The sequence below is a fragment of the Nymphalis io genome, chromosome 11 (genome assembly GCF_905147045.1).
Source record: "Nymphalis io chromosome 11, ilAglIoxx1.1, whole genome shotgun sequence".
In the NCBI taxonomy this organism is placed as follows: domain Eukaryota; kingdom Metazoa; phylum Arthropoda; class Insecta; order Lepidoptera; family Nymphalidae; genus Nymphalis; species Nymphalis io.
In genome coordinates this window covers 11620558-11643158 of record NC_065898.1, presented here as the reverse complement: position 1 = coordinate 11643158, position 22601 = coordinate 11620558, and the positions used below count along the sequence as shown (strand labels likewise).

General features: G+C 32.5%; 2 protein-coding genes across 3 annotated transcripts in view; one reads left to right on the top strand and one right to left on the bottom strand.

Moving 5' to 3' along the window:
• Positions 1-3798: 3798 nt before the first annotated feature.
• LOC126771726 (nucleolar MIF4G domain-containing protein 1 homolog) overlaps positions 3799-22601 on the bottom strand; it is a 40139-nt gene continuing 21336 nt past the window's right edge. Inside the window, exons 2-13 of one of the 2 annotated variants that reach the window (XM_050491775.1) lie at positions 11695-11986; positions 10139-10358; positions 8689-9299; positions 8526-8616; positions 8150-8362; positions 7729-7850; positions 7295-7491; positions 6768-6943; positions 6107-6288; positions 5290-5454; positions 4340-4471; positions 3799-4113 (exon numbers count right to left, since the gene is read on the bottom strand). In XM_050491775.1, the coding sequence (XP_050347732.1) occupies positions 3817-4113; positions 4340-4471; positions 5290-5454; positions 6107-6288; positions 6768-6943; positions 7295-7491; positions 7729-7850; positions 8150-8362; positions 8526-8616; positions 8689-9299; positions 10139-10358; positions 11695-11889 (2601 nt within the window). In that variant the 5' untranslated portion in view covers positions 11890-11986 and the 3' untranslated portion in view covers positions 3799-3816. Of the gene's footprint in view, positions 4114-4339; positions 4472-5289; positions 5455-6106; positions 6289-6767; positions 6944-7294; positions 7492-7728; positions 7851-8149; positions 8363-8525; positions 8617-8688; positions 9300-10138; positions 10359-11034; positions 11662-11694; positions 11987-22601 lie in introns of those variants that run through there. The other variant, XM_050491776.1, reaches the window with a different exon arrangement.
• On the top strand, positions 12545-22600 carry LOC126771754 (outer mitochondrial transmembrane helix translocase-like). Its single transcript, XM_050491836.1, has 8 exons — positions 12545-12855; positions 13883-13991; positions 17058-17202; positions 17477-17644; positions 17734-17862; positions 18098-18237; positions 18371-18499; positions 18755-22600. The coding sequence occupies exons 1-8, from the start codon at positions 12683-12685 to the stop codon at positions 18914-18916; spliced, it is 1155 nt and encodes a 384-aa protein (XP_050347793.1). The 5' UTR covers positions 12545-12682; the 3' UTR covers positions 18917-22600.

Below are 22601 nucleotides of genomic sequence, written 5' to 3'. Positions count from 1 at the left end.
TTGGATAGTTTGTCATAACTTCTATAATAACCTCTTTTATACAGTACAGTACAGTAACAGCCTGTAAATGTCCCACTGCTGGGCTAAGGCCTCCTCTCCCTTTTTTGAGGAGAAGGTTTGGAGCTTATTCCACCACGCTGCTCCAGTGCGGGTTGGTAGAATACACATGTGGCAGAATTTCGATGAAATTAGACAGATGCAGGTTTCTTCACGATGTTTTCCTTCACCGAAAAGCACGAAATGAATTATAAACAGAAATTAAGCACATGTAAATTCAGAGGTGTTTGCCCGGGTTTGAACCCACGTTCATCGGTTAAGATTCACGCGTTCTTACCACTGGGCCATCTCGACTTACCTCTGTTATGTTTTATTTAAATTGATTGTTGTGATAAATGCTTTTTTTACTACAATTCCGATGAAATATGATAGCAACCAGTTATTATATTAATCTTAGTGTGAGTAAAAAAAAAACAACCTTCGAAAAGCGAAATATTTTCTAAGATTATTCAAAAAAAGTAAGGGAAACGTACAAAATCGTCTTTAACTTTTTTGAAGTGAAAACTTCTTTAGGCGCGATGTGCTGGTTGATCGTAGGGAATAGACTCGTCACCAACATCCTAATGTTAATATAATGAAATCCTTAAAGGAACAAACAATTTAGGTGTTGTGGAAATTAATGAGAATAATAATGATTGAATTTTATATAAATACTAACAGTATATGCAAATGATATAAGTGTATTTAACTATTATTTATTTAAATTAAGCTGTATTCATATTTCGTACCGAGTTTGCGGCATACTTATTTTTTTGACGAATAAAAAGGAATAGAATTATTACTTGGAGTGCCAATAGATGTGGAAAGAAAGGCAGTCTCTTTGCCTGTTTTTTACTAAGTACTCTGAAAACTAAGGAAGTAAGGATTAAGGGATAGGGGTAAGTTATTTTCTTAATCAATGTCCATATAAAAACCATAAAGCAAATTATTTTTACTCGGCGGTTAAATAGCTAGTGAGTATAAAATGTGGTTTCAGTTCAGATGGTTCTTATTGTTTTAATTAGTACGTATATTTTAAGAAAAAATATAACAACTGACTCGTTCTATCCCTTTTGAGGAGAAGGTTTGGAGCTTATTCCACCACGCTGCTCTAATGCGGGTTGGTAGAATGCACATGTGGCATAATTTCAATGAAATTAGACACATGCAGGTTTCCTTACGATGTTTTCCTTCACCGTAAAGCACGAGATGAATTATAAACCCAAATTAAGCACATGAAAATACAGTGGTGCTTGCCCGGGTTTGAACCCACGATCATCGGTTAAGATTCACGCGTTCTAACCACTAGGCCATCTCGGCTTCCTACCGATGAACATTATTAAAACCAATTAAAGAATCGTTTGTTTAGTCAATTACCAAAAATGTCTATAACATTGAATTAATTTCCTTCCGCGATATTAAATTCGTATGACATCATAACATAACCTTATTGAGGACGCATAGAACTATATAAAAATAAATTATTTGACAAACAATTGTAATAAGCTATGGAGTCAAATATTGTATTTCTTATTATTTGGTAATACGCGCCTTAATTGCTTGTACAAGGCAATAACCTCACTAAATTGATAGAAATCAAATACATACATAACATTATGGAAATCAATTTTTACAGTCGGCTGGTCTCCTTCACACCTCCTGCGTTACCAATTAAATCAATTAGAAATTTACATAGTTCAATCTAATACATAGGTACGCTTATTCATACATATCTACCTACGTCCTAGGTACTCACCTACTCACTCGGCACCTAAATATATAAAAAAAATGTGAAACCAGACTAGATAATAGTGACGTTAATTGTATAAATCACATATGCATATATCATGACTTGAAGAAGGAACTTTTATTATAAGGTTTCACTAGCTTAGGTAGGTACTAACAAAAAGTACTACAAAGTTCAAATTTAAAGAAGTTTAGTTGTATTCGAAATAAATAACGTTTTATTATATTATTATACTACCACCACGTTACATTTTAGATTTAACTTTTATCCTTTCTTACCTGGTATGGTAGCGCATCGTATAATATTGTTTAATTTAAAAATAATTTTATTACACATTGTTTGATAATTTTGATATGAGCAGCTGCGTTACACAGAAAGGACATTTGTTATGTTATATTTGAACAATAAAGTAAGTACCAGGTAGACTGGCTGTCGTTGCTATGCTAACTGATTCATTTGTTATCAACCGATTGTAGATAATAACTAGTCCGGAGGCAGACGTTGATAAGATAACTCGCATGACAACTGACTGTGGGGTACAACTGAAGGTATCGTTTTATATTTGCATAATGTCCACGAGTAAACGAAATTAAATAAAAAGTGGTTAAAAATGTCTGAATATATATTTTTTTATTTACCTCTCTACAAAGGTAACGCGTTATTCAGCCAATGCGCAATTCGGAAATCGATGGATTAATTTTGCGAAATCTCAGCGTATTCATGCGACTATTAACATGTGTGTGGCTTACCCTTTTTAGAATGTGTTTGTTGTACAGTTTGCTTATTTACATTTCAATAATTCATTGTTTTATATTGCATATTTTTGAACAAAGGTGGAATGTTTTATTATTTGAAGTACTTGTAAAATGAAAGAATAAACAAAAAAAATAATAAAAGGAACCAAATTTTAGAACTTTTTGTAATATTTGTGGGTCGTTTAGTTCGTTTTAGCCCCTAACCAACATTAGATATTATTGTAAGTTTAACTGCCGCGCAGCCCTGGCTGGACCTCGACTGTTTAATACTCTTCCCTCACTTGGTACAAATCCCAGTACTGGAACGTATTCGGCCAATAAATATTTTGTTTTGTACAAGTACAAAGGTACAAATCAGATTGTTGACGTTTATACGTTTTTACAGTGCAGTAGGTAAATAGATAAACAAATACGTTTTATATTTCATTATTTTTATAGCTAGACAATTAATATTATATATATGAAACGTAATTATTAATCATGAATTTCTTCAACTCCAGACATTTCGAGGTCATCCTTATCCTCGCCTTCATTCGATAAATCATTTATTTTATGTATACATTTATATAATGATAATTATATCTGATATTTTATTTAAATCGCCTCGTTTTTACCCTGAAATTTTTTCCCTCTTCTATAGCACATAGACAAACATTTCTGCATTCCTCCAAAGTTATGACATTCATTTTTTCTATTATTAATATTCATTGTGACATTTTTAGCGACGTAAGTGTTCATTTTCTCACCGTATATTTTGCTATGAAGTAATGAGAAAACAATACAAAAAATAGCACTTCTAACGCTACGTATGCGAGAGTTCATGTGATAGCTAGTTTAAGCTGGTTTATTCCGCTTTTAGTCACCGTGTGTATTACATTGTATACAAAGTAAATGTATAAAAAATATTTGTAAATAATTGAATTTCTGTTTGAGTATATATATATTTAATAAATACGTTATACCACATTACGTATTTATTAAATATATATATACTCTATTATTACATAATACAATAAAAGAAACTCCTTATATAAAGTCGCACGTTTAAAGTATGTTACAAAATTAATCACATTAGGAATATGTCAAATCTTTAAAAAGCACTAATTTGTCTATGGTTTCATCTCAATCCTTGATTAGAGATTAGTATTGACAGTTCGCCATAAGGCCTGTAAGGTCTGTGCCAGTTACATCAGTCAATTTACGCGTAAATAGTGTATACTTAAATAAATAAAGACTAATAATAACAATAATAAACACAAATCATTGTTAAATATTTATTCAAAATCTCAACTTAGTTTCATGCATTGTTAATATTTTATCTACTTCTACTGCTCTTTCTTTCAGTGTTGCCATTTCTTCTTCGCTTAAAATCGTAGTTTTTTTGCCTGCGTTCTTAATTAAAAAGTGTTGGATAAACAGCCGTAAACTCTCTCTGAACATGTGTAGTTTAGGAGGTTTTGATATTCTGTGGAAGACTTCTAGGGAGGCTTGGAGATCAGCGTTCATGATGATCGCAAGAAGTATTTGACGCATGAATCGAACTGATTTCTTGTTTAAATCTGAGAATTGGATTATCTGTAAAGTTAAAAAAAAATAAACTAAATTAGCAAGTTATAAGATAAAACAAAAAAGCTCAATATCAACGAGAATAGAAGAAAGTGATATGGAGGGGTGGGATTTTTACTGGAGTTAGGTACTTCTTCGATTATTTAATTAACAGGAAACTCAATAGACACCTTTTAAAGACAGTTCCTTTAACTTTTATATACACATTTAAATATTATATACTTATTACATTTACCTTTAAAACAGAAAGCGGCAATCCCTTCTCCATAATAAGATGAATGATAAATTGCCCTAAATTCGTCATAGCTTGCTTTGAGAGCGACTCAAAGTCCTTTATCTTGTCCCAAACTGTATACTGTATTGAAAGCTGTAACATTATATAATTAATCAAAAAACATACTAAATATACTTTTACTGTTAGGGCTTTGTGCAATATTCTACCACAAAACAGCAGTACTTGGTATTATTGTGTTCCGGTTTAAAGAGTGAGTGAACCAGTGTATGTACCGGCAAAAGGGACACAACATCTTGGTTCCCAAGGTTGGTGGCGCATTGGCGATGTAAGCAATGGTTAAAATTTCTTACAATACCAATGTCTATGAGCGTTAGTGATCACTTAATATCAGGTGGCCCATATGCTCGTCCTACCTTTACTATAAAAAAAAAGATATAAAAAAAAAATAATCATAATATTTTTTATATAAATAAGAATAGCTACTGATTGTTTATAGTCTATATTTCGAACCAGTAGCTTTACACTGCATTGACAAAATGAGTAGAAAAAAGTATTTGATTATTTTGTTTTTGCCTTGAAAACAGTTGTTTACCCATACTGCACATATATACAAACTCAAGTATATAAGATAAGGAATTTACAATATATAATCAATATAAAATTCAGATGTTACACAATATCAAAAATAATGATGTGTTGAGTTAATCAGTGGAATTACAGGGGTTTATTTATATATTTTATAATAATAATAATAATATCCTGGGCATTTTTTCACACACGGCCATCTGATCCCAAATTAAGCTTGTACAGAGCTTTTACTATGGAAACCAGACAACTGATATAATACATATACTATTTTTCTTTTGTGAATACATACTTATATAGATAATTTCCTATAAACGAATTAAATAAAGACTATATTACATAAGGTATCTTATATATGTTGTTACCTGATATTTTCTATCGAAATTACATAACTTCTGCCCTAGGACACCATAATACGGGTTGTAGGTCTTCTCTTGCAGGCAGCAGGCCAGTAACACGTGCACCACCTCTCGTTCCTGTTGGCCTTTTAGACCTAGGTGTTGAAGTTTCTCGAAGGCATCCATGTAGTCCTGAGTATACGAAATATAATTAAAACGAACCGTATATTCATTGCTTACATTTTTAATGTAAGTTAAATCTTTGAATTATACAGATTTCGATATCAGCAGCTATTCTCAACCAAGAATAGACAACTGTCTCAAAGACATTATAGAGCTCAGTTTGCGTGAAAACACTCTTTATTCCTCAGTTTCAAATTCCGACACGGTCGGCATTGTTTACAATTCGACGTTTCATAGCTTTTGCACTCATCATTATATCATAATGATTCTGATTAATATATTTTACAAATATAATTAAAATATTCTACACAGTAAGCCAGTACATTGAGAGGCTGGTCGGAGTCCTCGAAACCTCGTATCTGCCAACAGTATTTCTTACTATATGTGTTCGTATCCACATCACCAGCCGAAAGACGTCCACTGCTGGACAAAGGCCTCCCCCAAGGATTTCCACGTTGGGATACGAACTTGGTCAAAACAAAACTTTGACCAAGTTCGTATCCATCCATAATAAAATAAAAACCTGGCACATTAATTAAAATATTTGACAAAGAACTTGTAACACTGCGTATTAAGGGTCTGTTAATGTCTGTAGCCACGGGCAATTAGATATAATAATAACTTTGTTCATATATTTTATAAAAAAAATAACGTAACTCACCTCAGCCGACATGATAACACAAAATATACTCCTTCTAACGTCTGTATTCATGCGTTGTTGTCTAGCAAGTTCTAGAAGTTTCTGGTCTGTGGATGGAAGTGGTTTTGCGGTCGGCTCGGCTTCTTGTATTCGGTTGCCTTCCCACGCCGACCCTACTACCCACCATTTGCCTCTTTCATGAGCTAAAAACAAATTAAGGTTGAATTAAGCTGCAAAGGTTTATTATAGAGAAAGGATTCTTATGTTAAGCAGTAGCAGAGATTGAATGGAAGTTGTAGTTGGCGGAAGAGCTTCCTGCAAGCAAGGTGGGTTCCAGTATTCTACCGCAAAAGCAGCAGTTTTACAGTACTTGGTATTGTTGTGTTCCGGTTTGAAGGGTGAAGGAGCCAGTGTAATTACAGGCACAAGGGACGTAACATCTTAGTTCCCAAGGTTAGTATTCAGTGCAGTTATAATCTTATGGGCGGTGGTGAAAACTTACACTCACGACTACCAATTTAAATTTAAAAAAAAATATTTCAACTCGGTTCACATAAATGCTACTATTTGCTATATGCTAATTGGTTTTGACAAAAGTCAACAATACCAAGATATGTTTTTAACATTAATTTTTAAGATTAATGTCGTTTATGGTTTCTCATAATATAAATTATTTATTTACTTTTCAATAAATCCTCTAATCTAATATTAAGCGGTGTGATGTAGTTCCCTCGCCTTACAACACTTCGGCACGCCTTTATAAGATGTTCCACATACGTTGGATCGTAATTAGGAATTTTATTCAAGTTATTATTTTTAACAGCTAGCAACACTTCTACGAGAAATTTCACTCTTGACCTGCAAAAAAGTTAATTATTTGTTTAACTGAAACAAAATCCTTTATTAAAGGAAGCCTATTTACTATTTTCGAAAAAAAAAAATTGTAGACAGGTATGTCATCAGATTGATATATAATGTCGTTAAGTCCATTTCACATCAAGTGTACATATTTAACTTGTATGTAAATACTTTTGTACCCTGTCTAGTTTGTTTCTAGACTATTCTGTGTAAATACTATATTATTTACACAATAATAATTAAGCGCCATCTATCTGCTTATTTACACATACTTTACGCGAATTTTGCAAAGGAGGCGCGCAGACAGGCGGGCTCATCTCCCGCACAAGCCGACCGCACTGCGTCACTCACCCCTTGTCGGCGGCGTGGTGCGCGTGCGCGAGGCGCGCCTGCGAGTCCTGTATGAAGGCGCGCAGGCGGGCGGGCTCGTCCCTCCGCAGCAGGCCGCCCGCACTGCGCAGCACGGTCAGCACGCACTCCATGCTCTTCTCGCTGAGCTGCGACACGAGACGCGCCAGGATGTCGTACAGCAGGCAGGCGTGGTAGATCTGGATGGGATATGTGACTTATGTATTTTGCATTCGAGTTTTCTGAGTTTTATTTTTTTGTGTTGTTTCGCTCCGTTAATTCTGAATTTAAATTCTAATACATTATATTGGGTTTTACTTATCAATTCGATTTTTAAGACTGGCTGGCTGATGAAAGTTTAAATAAGTGTACAGTAAGACATATTTATCAGCCCGTACATCGCCTAGAGATTTGCACAACATTAAGTTTATAATCACCTTAAAGCAATATAAATGCGCCAAGCATGATACGAGGTTGTCCAGTCGTTTATCCTCTACCGATTGGGGTGTTTCCATCATTTCGTCGAACTTTCTCGATAACTCTTCCAGAAAGTGAGCTCCTGCAAAGTAGAATTAATTTTTCTTATAATGCCAGTCCATATTGCATTTATTTGTAAGTTATAATAAAAAAGACATTTTTTTATTCATACTCCAATAGTCTATTCTAGTAGTTCAACTTTGAATAACGAAAATTGAATGCGATTCTTGTAAAATTCAGTAAAATATATATTTATGTTTCAGGGCTCTACAGAAAATCAAAACATACTTTGTTCCCGTTTACAAGATAAATTCCTGCAGTATCTTCCTTCCTGCTCAGAATATAAATAATAGATAGATATAGAAATATGGTAACAATTACCTATTTCTGATCCGACGTTAGCATGAAGAACTGACACCAAGGCGGCATGTTCTGCGACCATCCTGTCCGGAGTGTTGGCCGAGCTCACCGTGGCTTCCAGCCACAGTTCTGTGAGTGCTGTATTTACAGAGTTCCTACTGTTTTGTGAATACAAGTTTTCAATAGATGTGCAAGCCCAATGTAAATTTGTACCAGCTAATTTGTTAAGTACACCTGAAACCAATTTAAAATATTGTTACATTCAATTCAAATCTGTTTAGCTTAAAACTTCACTTATAAAAAATTTAAATGTCACTAGAAATATATGGAGCTAAAGGAAAAAAAAAATGATTATATTAATTATGAATACTATTGCAAATTTATTATTATATCTTACTTTTAATTTGACGTTTAAGTTGGGCTAACTGCTTATCGGAGGCTGAGTCCTTATTTCTTAAATGCGGTGGTATATAAATCCCTTTTTCTTCCTAAAATAAAAAAAGGAAGAAATAAAATCTTATAATGTCTTCAGATTTAACAACTAACGTATTGTTTCGTACCTTGATAATATTGCCTTCTTTATCCCTTTTCCTACCATAGATATCTTCCCACACATCTGGCTTTTCAGTCTTATCGATTCTAGAAACTTCATCAACTTTATTATCTTCATCAGAAGCTCCTTCCAAATCATCATCACTAGATAAGTGTGACACTTCATCTTCACTAAACACTTTACCAATATCTTTTTCAGGTACAATTTTGATTTTGCTAGTTTTTACGTCCGTTTTGTTTATTTTAGATTTTTTGGTGTCTTTTTCATTATCTGATTTAATGTTTTCACTTATATCATCATCATCATCATCACTAAAGTTTTCATTATCAAAATCATCTGCATCACTATTATCATCTTCAAATTGGTCATCAGCTGCCGATTCCTCTTCATCGTCTACTTCTTCATCAACTTCCATTTCATCATCAGTATCTATTTCATCTTCAGAGTTGGCATCATTAGGTTTGTTTTTGTTCTTTTTTTCACTACTCTTAGGCAGTTCCTTGCCAGTTACTACTGCTAGATCTTCTTCAAAATCAGAATCTCTTTCAACTTCGGCTAAATGTTTTTCTGCAGCCACTATTTGTTCTGATGTTGCCCTGTCACAAATTTCTAAAAGATCTATGTATAAGTGTTGTAAGTAAATATGGTAGTGTAAAATCAGAGAATACTAAATGGGAAAATTGAGTGATATAAAAACTAAGCACTCATCCTATCAGGAAACATGTCCTTAAGTTAAATAAAAGAATAGTAATTTTAATAAGCCACTGATTGGTTTGCCTAGCTCTCATAATCCAATGGGACAGCAATCCGACACGAAAGAATTAAGGCGCAGGAACAACGGCTTTACGTACTTTCCGAGGTACGGGAGTGTCACTTCCAACTTCCAGACCCTGGGCTGCTACTGAGAATTTTCTGACAGAAAAACCTAATAACTTTTTATTGAGTTTACCTGGGAGTTGAACCCAGTACCTCCTGGTTAGCGGCCTTATATCTAGCCACATGACCAACGAGGCAGTCAATTAAATAATAAATACACAACTCACATTACAACATAAATTTATAAATTCAGCTTTTATATTAAAAGTCAAAATAAACTTTATGCAAGTAGGTTCTCACAAGCACTTTTGAATCGTCATTTTAATATAAAGCTACCATCTGTTTGAAATGTACATTGTAGTGAGAAGAACCGACAAGAAACTCAGTAGTTACTTTTATTAGTTATTACCAATTAAAAAAATTATATGTAAAAATCATATACAATTATATTTACATATTCTGTACAAACATCAATGAATACTAATTGCAAGACTAGAAGAGATATATTTAAGCTTATATAATTTTGTACAGTATAAGAACACATTTAGTTTTTTGGTTAATAAATTTATACTGTGTTTAAGTGTTTCCAGCTCCATACAAATATGAAAAAAAACTGATGTATAATTACATAAAAAGGATACAGTCAAGTCCGTCGTCAGTAAAATAATTATTTTTATTCTTTGACTTGTTCAGTCCAAGTTGTTTCTCTAATTTTCTGATCATCTTATCTTCCTCCTCATTAGCTTTTAGCATGATTTGCTTTCTTTGTGAATCCATTAGGGATTTGAGCTTCTCTGTTTCCTTCTTCTCTTTTGCAAGCTGCCTTATCATTATCTCTTGAGCAGTTGGCTGTTTCTTTGGCTGTAATATCTTTAATTGAATTAATTACTAAACTTTTCTAAATAAACTTGTTCAAAAATTAAATAAGTGTGGCTAATTTAATTACTAAACATTTTATACACTGTTTACAGTGGTTCTTTTAAAATGAGCAAAACATTTTTTTTTTTATAGAATAGGAAGGTGGACGAGCATATAGGCCACCTGATGGTAAGTGGTCACCAAACGCCCTTAGACATTGGCATTGTAAGAAATGTCAACTATCGCTTATAGCCAATGCGCCACCAACCTTGGGAGCTAAGATTTTATGTCCTTTGTGCCTGTAATTACACTGGCTCACTCACCCTTCAAACCGGAACACAACAATATCAAGTATTGCTGTTTTGCAGTAGAATATCTGATGAGTGGGTGGTACCTACGCAGACGAGCTTGCACAAAGCCCTACCACCATTTACACTTTACCTATAGAAATTTAATAAAAATATAAGAGTTACTGTTTATATATTGATCAAACAAAACAACTATTAAATTGTATGAACAAATAATATATGATCTTGGTGTTATACTTGATAGTTCACTAAGCTTTAGGCTTTTTACATCTAGATCGTATAATAAAAAAAGCGTCAAAACTATCTGGATTTATTAATAGACACTTAAAAATATTTAAGCAACCGAGTGTTTCTATTCGTCTATTTAATACCTTAGTTTGAAATATCCTGGAGTATTGCAGTGTAGTGTGGAGCCCTTGCTATCAGGTTCACATAAATAGACTTGAATGTGTTCAAGAGAGATTTTTATATCACCTTTCTTACACCGGTAATAATGTCTAAAGTTGAATCGTATGCACAGAGACTGAATTTTTACCGAGGGAGCTCACTTTACACTTGAAGGAAAATAAATGATATCATCTTTCTATACAAGCTAATTCATGGGCTTATTGACTTGTCCGATATCCTGCAATGCATACACTTTTCCATTCCTCGTCCAAATAGTTGCATGCGATATTGTATGACCTTTTGTCTTCCTACCTCTAGAACAAATGTACTTAGCCACTCGCCTTTATACCGCATGTGTTTCTCTTGTAAAAGTATTCGTTTTAATTATAATATTTTTACCGACAGTTCTATATCCTCATTGAAAAAAGTTTACAAAAATTGTTTCGATAGTTTAAATTGTTTAGCTATTAAAAAAACTTATTAGCTTAGGTATTTGTTGCTATCACAGATTAGACGGTTTTTATGCTCTTAATAAAAAGCGCATGTCGTGTCTACATCAGGAGAAATGTAATCATTTGAATTTTTTGATTGTCATTTTGTTTTGTAGACCTATGAACATAAAATAAAAAATAATATATGCTTACTTTAGCATCATTTTTCTGTTCTGAATTATCAACTGGGCGTTTAACAAATTTTCCAACACTAGTTTTAATATTTGGCTCATTTTTGTTTTTCAAATAATGCTCTTTTCGGTGAATTTTCTTTTGTTTCCTTTTTTCTTTACGGAGAACTTTTCGCGTATTTGTAAACTTTGGCCTATTTTGCTTTGCTTTCTTCATTTTAATGGTTTATGCGTTTTATTTAGTTCTTTGCGTTATTATAAGAGGTTAAATTTGTTGTGGTTTATAACACATTAACACATGAAAATGACGTTACCTTGACTTTTCCGTCAAATAACACCGACTTTGACATTAAATGTAGTGGTGCTAGTTATCGATTAGCTTCATCATTTAAATCAAAGACAACAAAAACTTAAAATTTAATTTTTTAAATGATTTTGTAAATGATATCTTAAGTCAAATCCTCGTGAGTTGAGTAGGGAGTGAAATAATATTATAATTTTAAATATATTATACAATAATTAATGTATATAATCATGATTTGTGTGTTGAATAATAAAAATCTTAATTATTATAGAATTTTAATACATTTTATATGAATGGATGATGATTTACATTTTACACGGGCTTAGGATACTGCTACTGAATCTATTTAGTATAACAATCAAATACCCGACATATATTTTGTTTTTCGATTTTTTATATTTTGAATGTATTTTATTTAACGTTATAACTTATAAATTAACATCGATAATGATATATAAAATAATATATACAACAAATTAAATTACAAGTATTAGAAATTTTCCACACAACACTAATGAAAAAAAAAATTATAAAGTCTATGAATAATGAAGTACAAGAGTGACATGAAATTCACCTAGTGCTCGGTACAAGAAACTGCTAAAATTCATAATCTCATTTTGATTGTTGCGTTAAAACTGAATAGCATAGCTATTAGAACATCAGCATTGTGTTAGAATCTTGGTAACATTGCTAATATTCACAAGGCATGATGGTGGAAGGTTCAGCGTTTACGAGGAACGATGTGTTCCAAATGGCAATACGCGTTGCTTTTGTATCAGCTGTGACTTATTTCTCTATAAAATGGCTTGTAAACCAAATTGATCCAACGTCTAAGAGTCGAAAGAAGGCTGAGGAAAGAGCACGGGAACAGTTACGCAAGTATGTATTGATTTTTGAAACAAGTGCACAATACAACCTCCACTTCAATTTAAAAAAAAAACATTGTCTCTTCATACCATTATACTTATTGAAATCTTTTAGTAATTCATTTACATCATTTACTACAATTTATTAACTAAACTACATTTTTTCATTGTTATAAACTTTTATATGAGAATTACATCAGTAAGATATATATCACATAAAGGTATATATGACTATTAATTTAATTGTTGCACTCGTCAAATCGTTTAATTACCAGTACGTGTGACAAATAGTTTAGTCATTACAAAGAAAATAATGAACTATGTTATTGAGCTATTTTGTGTTTCTATGCTATGTTATTAAATCCAGAAAGAACTGTGCAACTAATTCTATTCACATGATAGAAGTGTTCTTGTGTTCAATTGTAAAAATGTACATAAAAACACTCAACCACCTTAGAATTTAACTATCAATGGGTGGTGGTGACCACTTACCGTAAGGTAGCCCAATTGCCCATCTGCCTATCAATTATAAAATAAAATAAACTTGAAAAATTAAAATTGATTAATTTTATTCTTAATATTACTTCTGGATAAATTACTGCTATTATATTTAAATGTATTATATTTCATATGAAAATAAAGTGTAATTACTGATAAATACTAACTGACGGCACTGACAAATTTCAATCCATTCCTAGTTTATTCCAATTTATGGAAAAAAATAAAATAAATAGGTGCTGTATTTGACGAGCCGGTTGGCGTGGTTGGTGGATGCTTGCCTTTCACGCCGAAGGTTGTGGGTTCGATTCTCACCCAGGACAGATATTTGTGTGCATGAACATATCTGTTTGTCCTGAGTCTGGTTGTAATTATCTATATAAGTATGTATTTACAAAAGAAAAATAGTATATGTAGTATATCAGTTGTCTGGTTTCCATAGCATAAGCTCTGTACAAGCTTAATTTGGGAGCAGATGGCCGTATGTGAAAAATGTCCTAGGATATTATATTATTATTATTATAGAGCTTTTATGTGTTAAGGATATCTTCCAGAGCCGGCCTTGGAGGGAGGCACTCACTGGTGCTGGACAAACTCACTGATCATGAAATGATAATTGCGTCACAGCTTGTTGTGCCGGAGGAAATTAGTGTAAGTAGCAATATAAGTTGGCTAATTTTGGATTTTAAAATGTTACATAATCTATTTTCTTGTTTATTATAAAATCTCATACGGTAGCTTATTACTAGTTTTTCCACTTTGAAGTATCAGATAATTTATATTGACAGATGATTTTAACTCTTTTAAGTCTGTCAAAGCAAAATCTAATTTCACACAAATTAGAATATCAATCATTCAGAAAGGGTCCTTTTAATCTAATGAAAATAGTAATATGAAAGTTAATTACTGCACTAGTAGTAACAGCCTGTTAATGTCCCACTGCTAGGCTAAGGCCTCCTCTCCCTTTTGAATAGAAGGTTTGGAGCTTATTACAACACGCTGCTCCAATGCGGGTTGGTAGAATACACATGTGGCAGAATTTCAATGAAATCAGACTCATGCAGGTTTCCTCACGATGTTTTCCTTCACCGTCAAGCACGAGATGAATTATAAACACAAATTAAGCACATGACAATTCAGTGGTGCTTGCCCGGGTTTGAACCCACGATCGTCGGTTAAGATTTACGTGTTCTAACCACTAGGCCATCTCGGCTATTACTGCACACTTACAATGAAATGTATATTTCTTTTATAAAACATGCAATGTTATTTATGTTATTTATTTACACTAATTATGTAATGTTTATTATTTAAAAGTATAATAACAGTGTTCTCATCATATCATTAATGATATTAATGTGCATTGTTTCAAGATTTTTCTTTAAAATACTGCTTATGTAAAAAAATATTGTTATTCTTGCTTATTAGTAAAAGTCACCTGTGAAAAAAAATCGGCACAATCCAGTAAAATAAACATACAAATTTGTTGCTTGGATTTTTACTTGTGATAAATAGTTATTAATTACACTTTTTCTTTGGAGCAATTATGCTTATGATTCATAACTAGAAATTAACTTTTATTTATTGAAGTTAACTTAATTATTTAAAGAAGAATTTAGTTTGAATTAAGTGTATTTCAGGAATACTGCTGTTACTACTTTAGTTTTGTATATATTTATGATAAACAATAATTATTACTTCGTAACAGCCTGTTAATGTCCCACTGCTGGGCTAAGGCCTGCTCTCCTTATATCCTCTATTATTAATTATAATTAAGAAATCAACTAACAATGAATTCAGAAATATATAGCGATTACAGTAATATCTCCACCTCCATTTATGGTACCCTGGTTTAAATTAATTCGAAATTACGTAATTTTATACAACGGCTCTAGGTTACTATATATATCTCCTTGATTTAAACCATCTGCTTCAAATGTATTATAAATTTTAGATAAGTACATGACTTGCTTAATAATTTTTTTTAATTATTGAGCATTTACATGTGATCATGTGATGTATTCAGATTTTAATCACATGTATAAATCATTAATGAAAAAGAGTAGCTATTGAGTTTCAAACAGGCTCGTTTCGGTTGGTCCTATGTTCCAAAAACAAATAAAAAAATATTTATAAGATATAGAGTCTGCATAAAAGGCATAATATTGAAGGACAAAAATAAAATAAAATATTGTTTTTTAGGCCAAGAAGCCTCAGTGTATACAGAACAACTTGTCAACATTTAATTACAATTGGATGAATAGTTTAGAAATGCAAACAAACATACAAATATTTATTAAGAAACTACGAACTGGCCCTTACAAAGTATCTATTACTCAAGTTAAAATTACCTTTCTATAACTGCACTCACCTGCTCATTACAATAATAATCAACGACGGCTTAGCTTACTCGCCAAAACGAAATCATATTGACGAGCCGGTTGGCGTGGTTGGTGGATGCTTGCCTTTCACGCCGAAGGTTGTGGGTTCGATTCCCACCCAGAACAGTGCATATTTGTGTGCATGAACATATCTGTTTGTCCCGAGTCTGGGTGTAATTATCTATATAAGTATGTATTTACAAAAGAAAAATAGTATATGTAGTATATCAGTTGTCTGGTTTCCGTAGCACAAGCTCTGTACAAGCTTAATTTGGAATCAGATGGCAGTGTGTGAAAAATGTCCCAGGATATTATTATATTATTATTGCTTGAAATTACAATCCCAATATATTAATTCATAAACACGCCAATAAGTTTAGATAAATTTAACTATTGTTACGGCAATGTATTCATTTATTTATATTCATCTACACTCAAATGAGATAGCTTTGTTTCAAAATTGGTAATATGCCAGAAATTTAATACGTCCAATAAGTGCCTATTTTTAGGTAAACAGTCTAGACAGAATAAATAGCGTAAAATGAAAAGGCAACGTCATTGCTTATATTTAAATTATTCTATTTAAAAAAAAAATCTCATATAGGTATGATGCACTTAAACGATCAAGTCCAAAAGCTGATTAGATAAATTGGAAAAAATCTCTGAAAATTCGGGTTATCTCGATGCGATTAAAGAATCTCATTATAATTTTGTAATATTTCAAACCTGTTTTGTCTTCTTAACCACGTCTCAGTAACTGAGTCGAAAAGTTATCAAAATATATAATTATTTGCTATTCCCGCAAACACCGTAACTAACATGGACACCTGAAAGCCCTCGGGTGTTCCAGGTTTCCATGGGCGGTGGTAGTCACTTTATATCAGATGAGCCTCGTGCTCGTTTGCCCACTTTTACATAAAAAAAAATGTTATGCTTATATCCTTATCTAAGTCCCAGGCTGCTTCTATGTTACATTTCATTACAATCGGCTTTTTTAATCTTGATGATTTTGCAAACAGCCAAGGTTAGGCTAGGTATAATACATCTTATACTGCAACCGTATAGTCTTGAATAGCTGTATTTATATGTAGCAAAAAGTAAAGTAACAACAACAGCCTTAAAATTTTCTTTAACTGCTAGTTCTGTTAGGCTGGTCTTCTGTTGGCTGGTCACAAGGTATTATTAGGTATATGTAGCAAATAAAGTACATAGTAATGCTTAACGGGGTTTGAACTCTCACTCGAATTACTACAATTAACCGAATTTAGGATTAGGATTCACATGTTCAACAACTCTGCGAAATCAACTATTTAAATATGTTTTTCTTAAATTTCAGGTCAACTGGAAGGATATTGCTGGTCTAGATCATTTAATCAATGAGTTGAGAGAGACTGTCATCCTGCCTATACAGAAACGGGAACTCTTCGCTGACAGCCGGCTCACACAGCCGCCTAAGGGTGTCTTGCTGCATGGACCACCTGGTATGTTATTATACCTAACCATAGTGTACTCTACCACTACCACTCTAGACGCATAAATCCTAGTGGGAAGCAAATATTTTTAGCGCCTTTTTTCAAGGTTAAATTTTACATAAACTTGTCTTATTACTGTATATTGTTTTGCCACAAATGTGTTTTCTATATATATAACAAATTTTGGGGATTTCGTTCTACCTTATATACAAATTATATTATGTAATATAAATATTTCTGCTGTATTGTTCATAAGAATAAAAAAAAATCGTATAATTTCCAGGCTGCGGTAAAACACTGATAGCAAAGGCAACTGCCAAGGAGGCTAACATGAGCTTCATCAATTTGGATGTGTCGCTGTTGACTGACAAGTGGTACGGTGAAACTCAGAAGCTTGCCGCTGCCGTCTTTAGCTTAGCTGTCAAGTTGCAGCCATGCATCGTATTCATTGGTAAGTTTTAAATTAAATGTACAAATATTACAAATTTATTCATGATATCAAATAGGGTTAGAAAATAACTTGTGTCTGTTTGAATGTAGATGAGATTGAGTCGTTCCTGCGCACGCGCACGCAACACGACCACGAGGCGACCGCCATGATGAAGACGCAGTTCATGTCGCTTTGGGACGGACTCATCACAGACCCCACCTGCACTGTCATCATCATGGGTGAGATATTATGAGTTTTTATGTACGGGGGTATGTAATAGCCTATGTGACAATAATAATTGTTTTAGTAAATATATAAACATATGACGTAATATTGCATCTGAATTGCAATACGTAATATAGCATTTTTCTAAACCTGTAGGTCTTAAATCCATTTATAATATGAAAAACATTTCCATAGTTGGTAAAAAACGATGAGAACTGAAGTATTAATAGTTGTCGTTCTGACCCCCAGGAGCGACGAACCGTCCGCAGGACCTGGACCGCGCCATCCAGCGCCGCATGCCCGCCACGTTCCACGTGCCCATGCCCGGCGCCGCGCAGCGCGAGCGCATCCTGCAGCTCATCCTGCGCGCCGAGCCCACCGCCTCCGACGTACGTGCACTCGGCGACACGTCGGGCCGCGTGCGTGCGCGGCTCCCTGTGACATGATGGGTCGCGTGCGTGCGTGACTCCGTTAATTGGTCGCGGCGCATGCTTCCTATTATATATTTCGGTCGTTCCTCAGATCGACTTCGCTCGGCTGGGCGCGGCCACGGACGGGTTCTCCGGCTCCGACCTCCACGAGCTGTGTCGCCAGGCGGCCGTGTACCGCGTGCGCGACCTCGCGAGGGACGAACTGGCGAGGGAGCAGCAGGTGAGCACTCGCAAGCTTTACCCGTATATGTTTATGTATCAAATTGTAAGAAAGTTACTATGAAGAATTGTCTTCTATATATAAAATGTCGATCGATATTTTACATTCCATTTTTAAATATTGGAGGAAAAGAAGTAAGTAGTGCTCGAAAGAAGATTCTCTTAACAGAATTACATCTCGAAGATTCCACACAGATCTACATTTGAATATGTTATTACAATTCCAAGTGTCACAGCACCATGACATCTGTTCCAGTGTAAACAGAACAAGTCCAGCGGCTCCGACTCCGACGACGATTACGTGGACGCTGTACGACCCATAACCATGGAGGATTTGCGACTCGCTCTCGGCAAACTCAAAGAATCCAAGATACAGTGCGGCACGCTCGCACCCAACATGCGCATCGAGCTGGACTAACCACTGCGTTGGCAGATGTCCTGTCCATAGACACTACCATAGACTATAGGATCGACGATGCCGATGCCGAAGGTCAGCATCGGAACATTTTAGCGTTTTAGTCAAAAAAAAATAGGGATACGTTTTTGGTCCTGCCTCGTATTTTTCATGTCATTAAGTTTTAAATGAGTACTAAAGTTTAACTTAAAAATTTTGTTATGTACTCATATTAACAGAATCATTTATAGTTCAGAAATAAATTTTGTAGTCATTACATTTTGTCCCCTAAATTGAACAAATTAATACATTTTTTTCTATATATTTTTAACTTGTTTCGGTAAATACATACGATTTACGTTATTTTGTCTCGATGTTAACATTAATTCGTCCAAAGTTATTATGGCTTCAACAGTGATTAGACTTAACATGTTTGAAGTACCTAATTAATGTATAAGGTGACATTATTCGACATTTCGATTGATTATGTGAAACTTGTTCCAACAACTTGGGTCTTCTCTCTTATAAAAACAGAAATTTCAATTACGATTGAAAGTTTTACGAGATTCCATAATTAAATGAATTTGGACTAAAATAATTTAAGTTTTGTATAATATTTTGTCTTAAAATCGTTATTAAATTTTTGAATACTTGTCGTATTCGCAAGGCCGAGTTATATGGGGGAAACATTCACTTTTCAAATGTTTTCAGATATTTGAGTCTGTGGTTTTTAGCTGTCCAAGTTTTTAAAATTATTTAGAATAACTCATTTTAGCTAAATGAATAGCTATGTAATAAAATTTGGTAATATTTTGTAAGAAAGTCGCAGGCGACCACAGTGTATTTCTTACCTATTTTTTTAGATTTTTAATGCAGCAGACTCGGCTTATAACTAACTTAAAGTATTATATAATCCAAATATTGGATATTATACACAAACATTGGTCTTTTCCTCATTTATGCCCCAAAGATATTACAATATGTAAACTAGATAAACAGGTAGTTATTTTTGTCCCAAACTGATATTATTTCATTCGTATTTCATTGTTTTCTTATAAAATATCCTTGTAAGTATTGTTATCTTATATATACTTATAGGTTATTAGTACTTTTCAACTATTGTTTTAAATTGGATTACACTTATTTATTTAATTAACATATTTTTAGTAATCTGTGTTCTTTAATCTAATTGATTGAATATGTTGTTCTTATCTAGAATTTACTTTTTTATCTGTGGTCGAAATTTATTTTCTTTATTATATTGATGTATGTATTGTTTATCTATTATTTAATTATTTTTCATGTGTGGGATACATTTTGATACAAATTTAAAGTGCTTTCAATTTTTATTAAGAAATATAAAACTGGTACAATTACATCTATGAGATGCAGTGTTATGTTTTAATGAATATTTTAAAAGGTATAATGAAATCAGAACATTATTTACGAATGTTAATATTTTGTAGATAATCTATTGGCGAAGAGTTCATAGTTAAATATTATTATATGTATATTTGAAATTATGTATTATGTCCGAAATATTAAAGATAATTGTTACAAATGAAAATTGTTTAGAGCATTTAACAAAAAAAAAATAAAGTTTTATAATAGACAAGTGTTTATGACTTAGTACACAGAGCAGAAGTGAAATCTCTTAGCAGCTAAAGTGTTACCCATACGAGTAGAAGTTTCACTTATGCGAGTGAACAGACATATGTTATATAAATTATACCACAGATTAAACTGTTAACATTGTAGATTAAATTTAAAAAAAAAAAAAACATGCCACTGCTTTCGAATTTGTCTTCAACCATATCTTTAATTAACAAACTTTCGTTACTGCGCTATTATTCAAAAGTGTTTTATTAAATGTAGACCAGGTCCTTTGTTAAAACCTCTGTGACTACATACCTAGTTTAGGTATTTAGTTATATGAGTGTTTATATATATGTTAGGCATGTTAATATTTAGGTACAGGCTGTGTTATTCTTTACAAATGTTTTACATGAGTTACGTTTTTAGGTTATAATTATGTCATACTGACGTTGAAAAAGGCGGGAGTTTTTTTTTGTTATCTATGTGTGTGGTATTTCTTTTTCGGTATTTCAGTCGTCAAATTTTTACTTTTTATAAACTTAATTTCTAAATTTAACATCGGAATAATTTAATTTGATAACTTATATATATATATTAACAATAACATAAATCGTGCAATATTTTTTTTATATTGTAAAGTCACTCTATATATTACATATATTTCTGTCTGATTCTTCACTGAAATTACTAATAATATAATATTTTTGCCACTATAAAACATGGCTTTATCTTTAAATATTTAGATAATAAACACTGTGTCTACTTCTTTTGAATGTTAAATCAATATTGACACCCATTAAACAATATCTATAAGTAAGGCAATTAATCATTACAGTGACAGGATACTAAACATAAAATTACAAAGTAAAGTATATTTATCATATCAATTATTTATATTTCTTATTTTATTACGGAATAATTTGTTTTTTTTATTATTATTATGCAACATAGCACTATTCATGTCAGTGTGACGTTTAATTCGAATTAAAAGAAAATTATTCCTAAACAAGCATTTTTATCGTTACTTAAAGCGAAATCCTGTACGTATATAAGTGTGGGTTGTGAGTAAGTAAAACGCTTGTGTCACTTGTAATTTAATGCTTCCAAATTTTGGTTGTGCGCACGATTGATGCAATAAATAAGTTTGTTTTTTTTTTATAATACCGAATGTAGATTAAAAATATTTTTTAAGCTTTTTGCATGTTTGAAGGAGACACAATTACAATTGTGGGTATATGTTGAAAGTATGTGAGGTTTTAAATATACGATAACATTATTTATGCTTCTGATGTGTATACTTTGAAATTAATTTATATATGTTTGGCGTTATGGAATTCGTTTTACAAACTCGATTAATGTATGTTTGAATTGAAATTCTGTTTCAATTTAAAAATCAACAGTTCAATCGATTGCGTTACCGTATTTGATATTCCCGTTAACGTAATAAGTATATATTTAACGAAGCGTGTATAGTTTTATAATTTATGATTTTAAAACTACATCAAAATCTGATCAGTAAAATTTAATACTTTTTCGATGTTAAGTTTATTTGGATTAAAAGAGATCAAATAATTAATTAAACATTTGTGTAAATTATTGTCAAATAAAGTAAATATCATTCGATATTAGAAAAATATTTTAATTTTTGTATTTAGTGATATAAGTTATTATCCTGAGTAGAAAATGGCTTCAATAAATGATACCACAGAACATAGATTTATAAAAACGAATACATTTTGTGTTTTCAGTATTTTGCCTTAAAAAATTAAAAAAAAAGCCTTAAGTTAAATTTTAATGTTATCTGTACGCTTTGACTATAATCACCTGAATATTAAAAAACAAAACACTTTCAGAATTGTATAATTTTTTTAAAAGTGTTGTCATGTCTATTATGATAGCTCTCCTGCGGGGAACGCTGTGTTAAAAGTACAGTCGGTAGCATTAATGTCGCTCAAATTTAAAGCTTTGTTCAAATTTCGTACGTACCTATTTTGATGTGTTATTAAAGTGAGCGTTTGTTATTGTGTCGGACTGTATTTAAATTCTCATTGTAGATAGTAAATATTAGATAAAAGCAAATGTAAATAGAGGGAATAAATTATTTAAAAAGTTT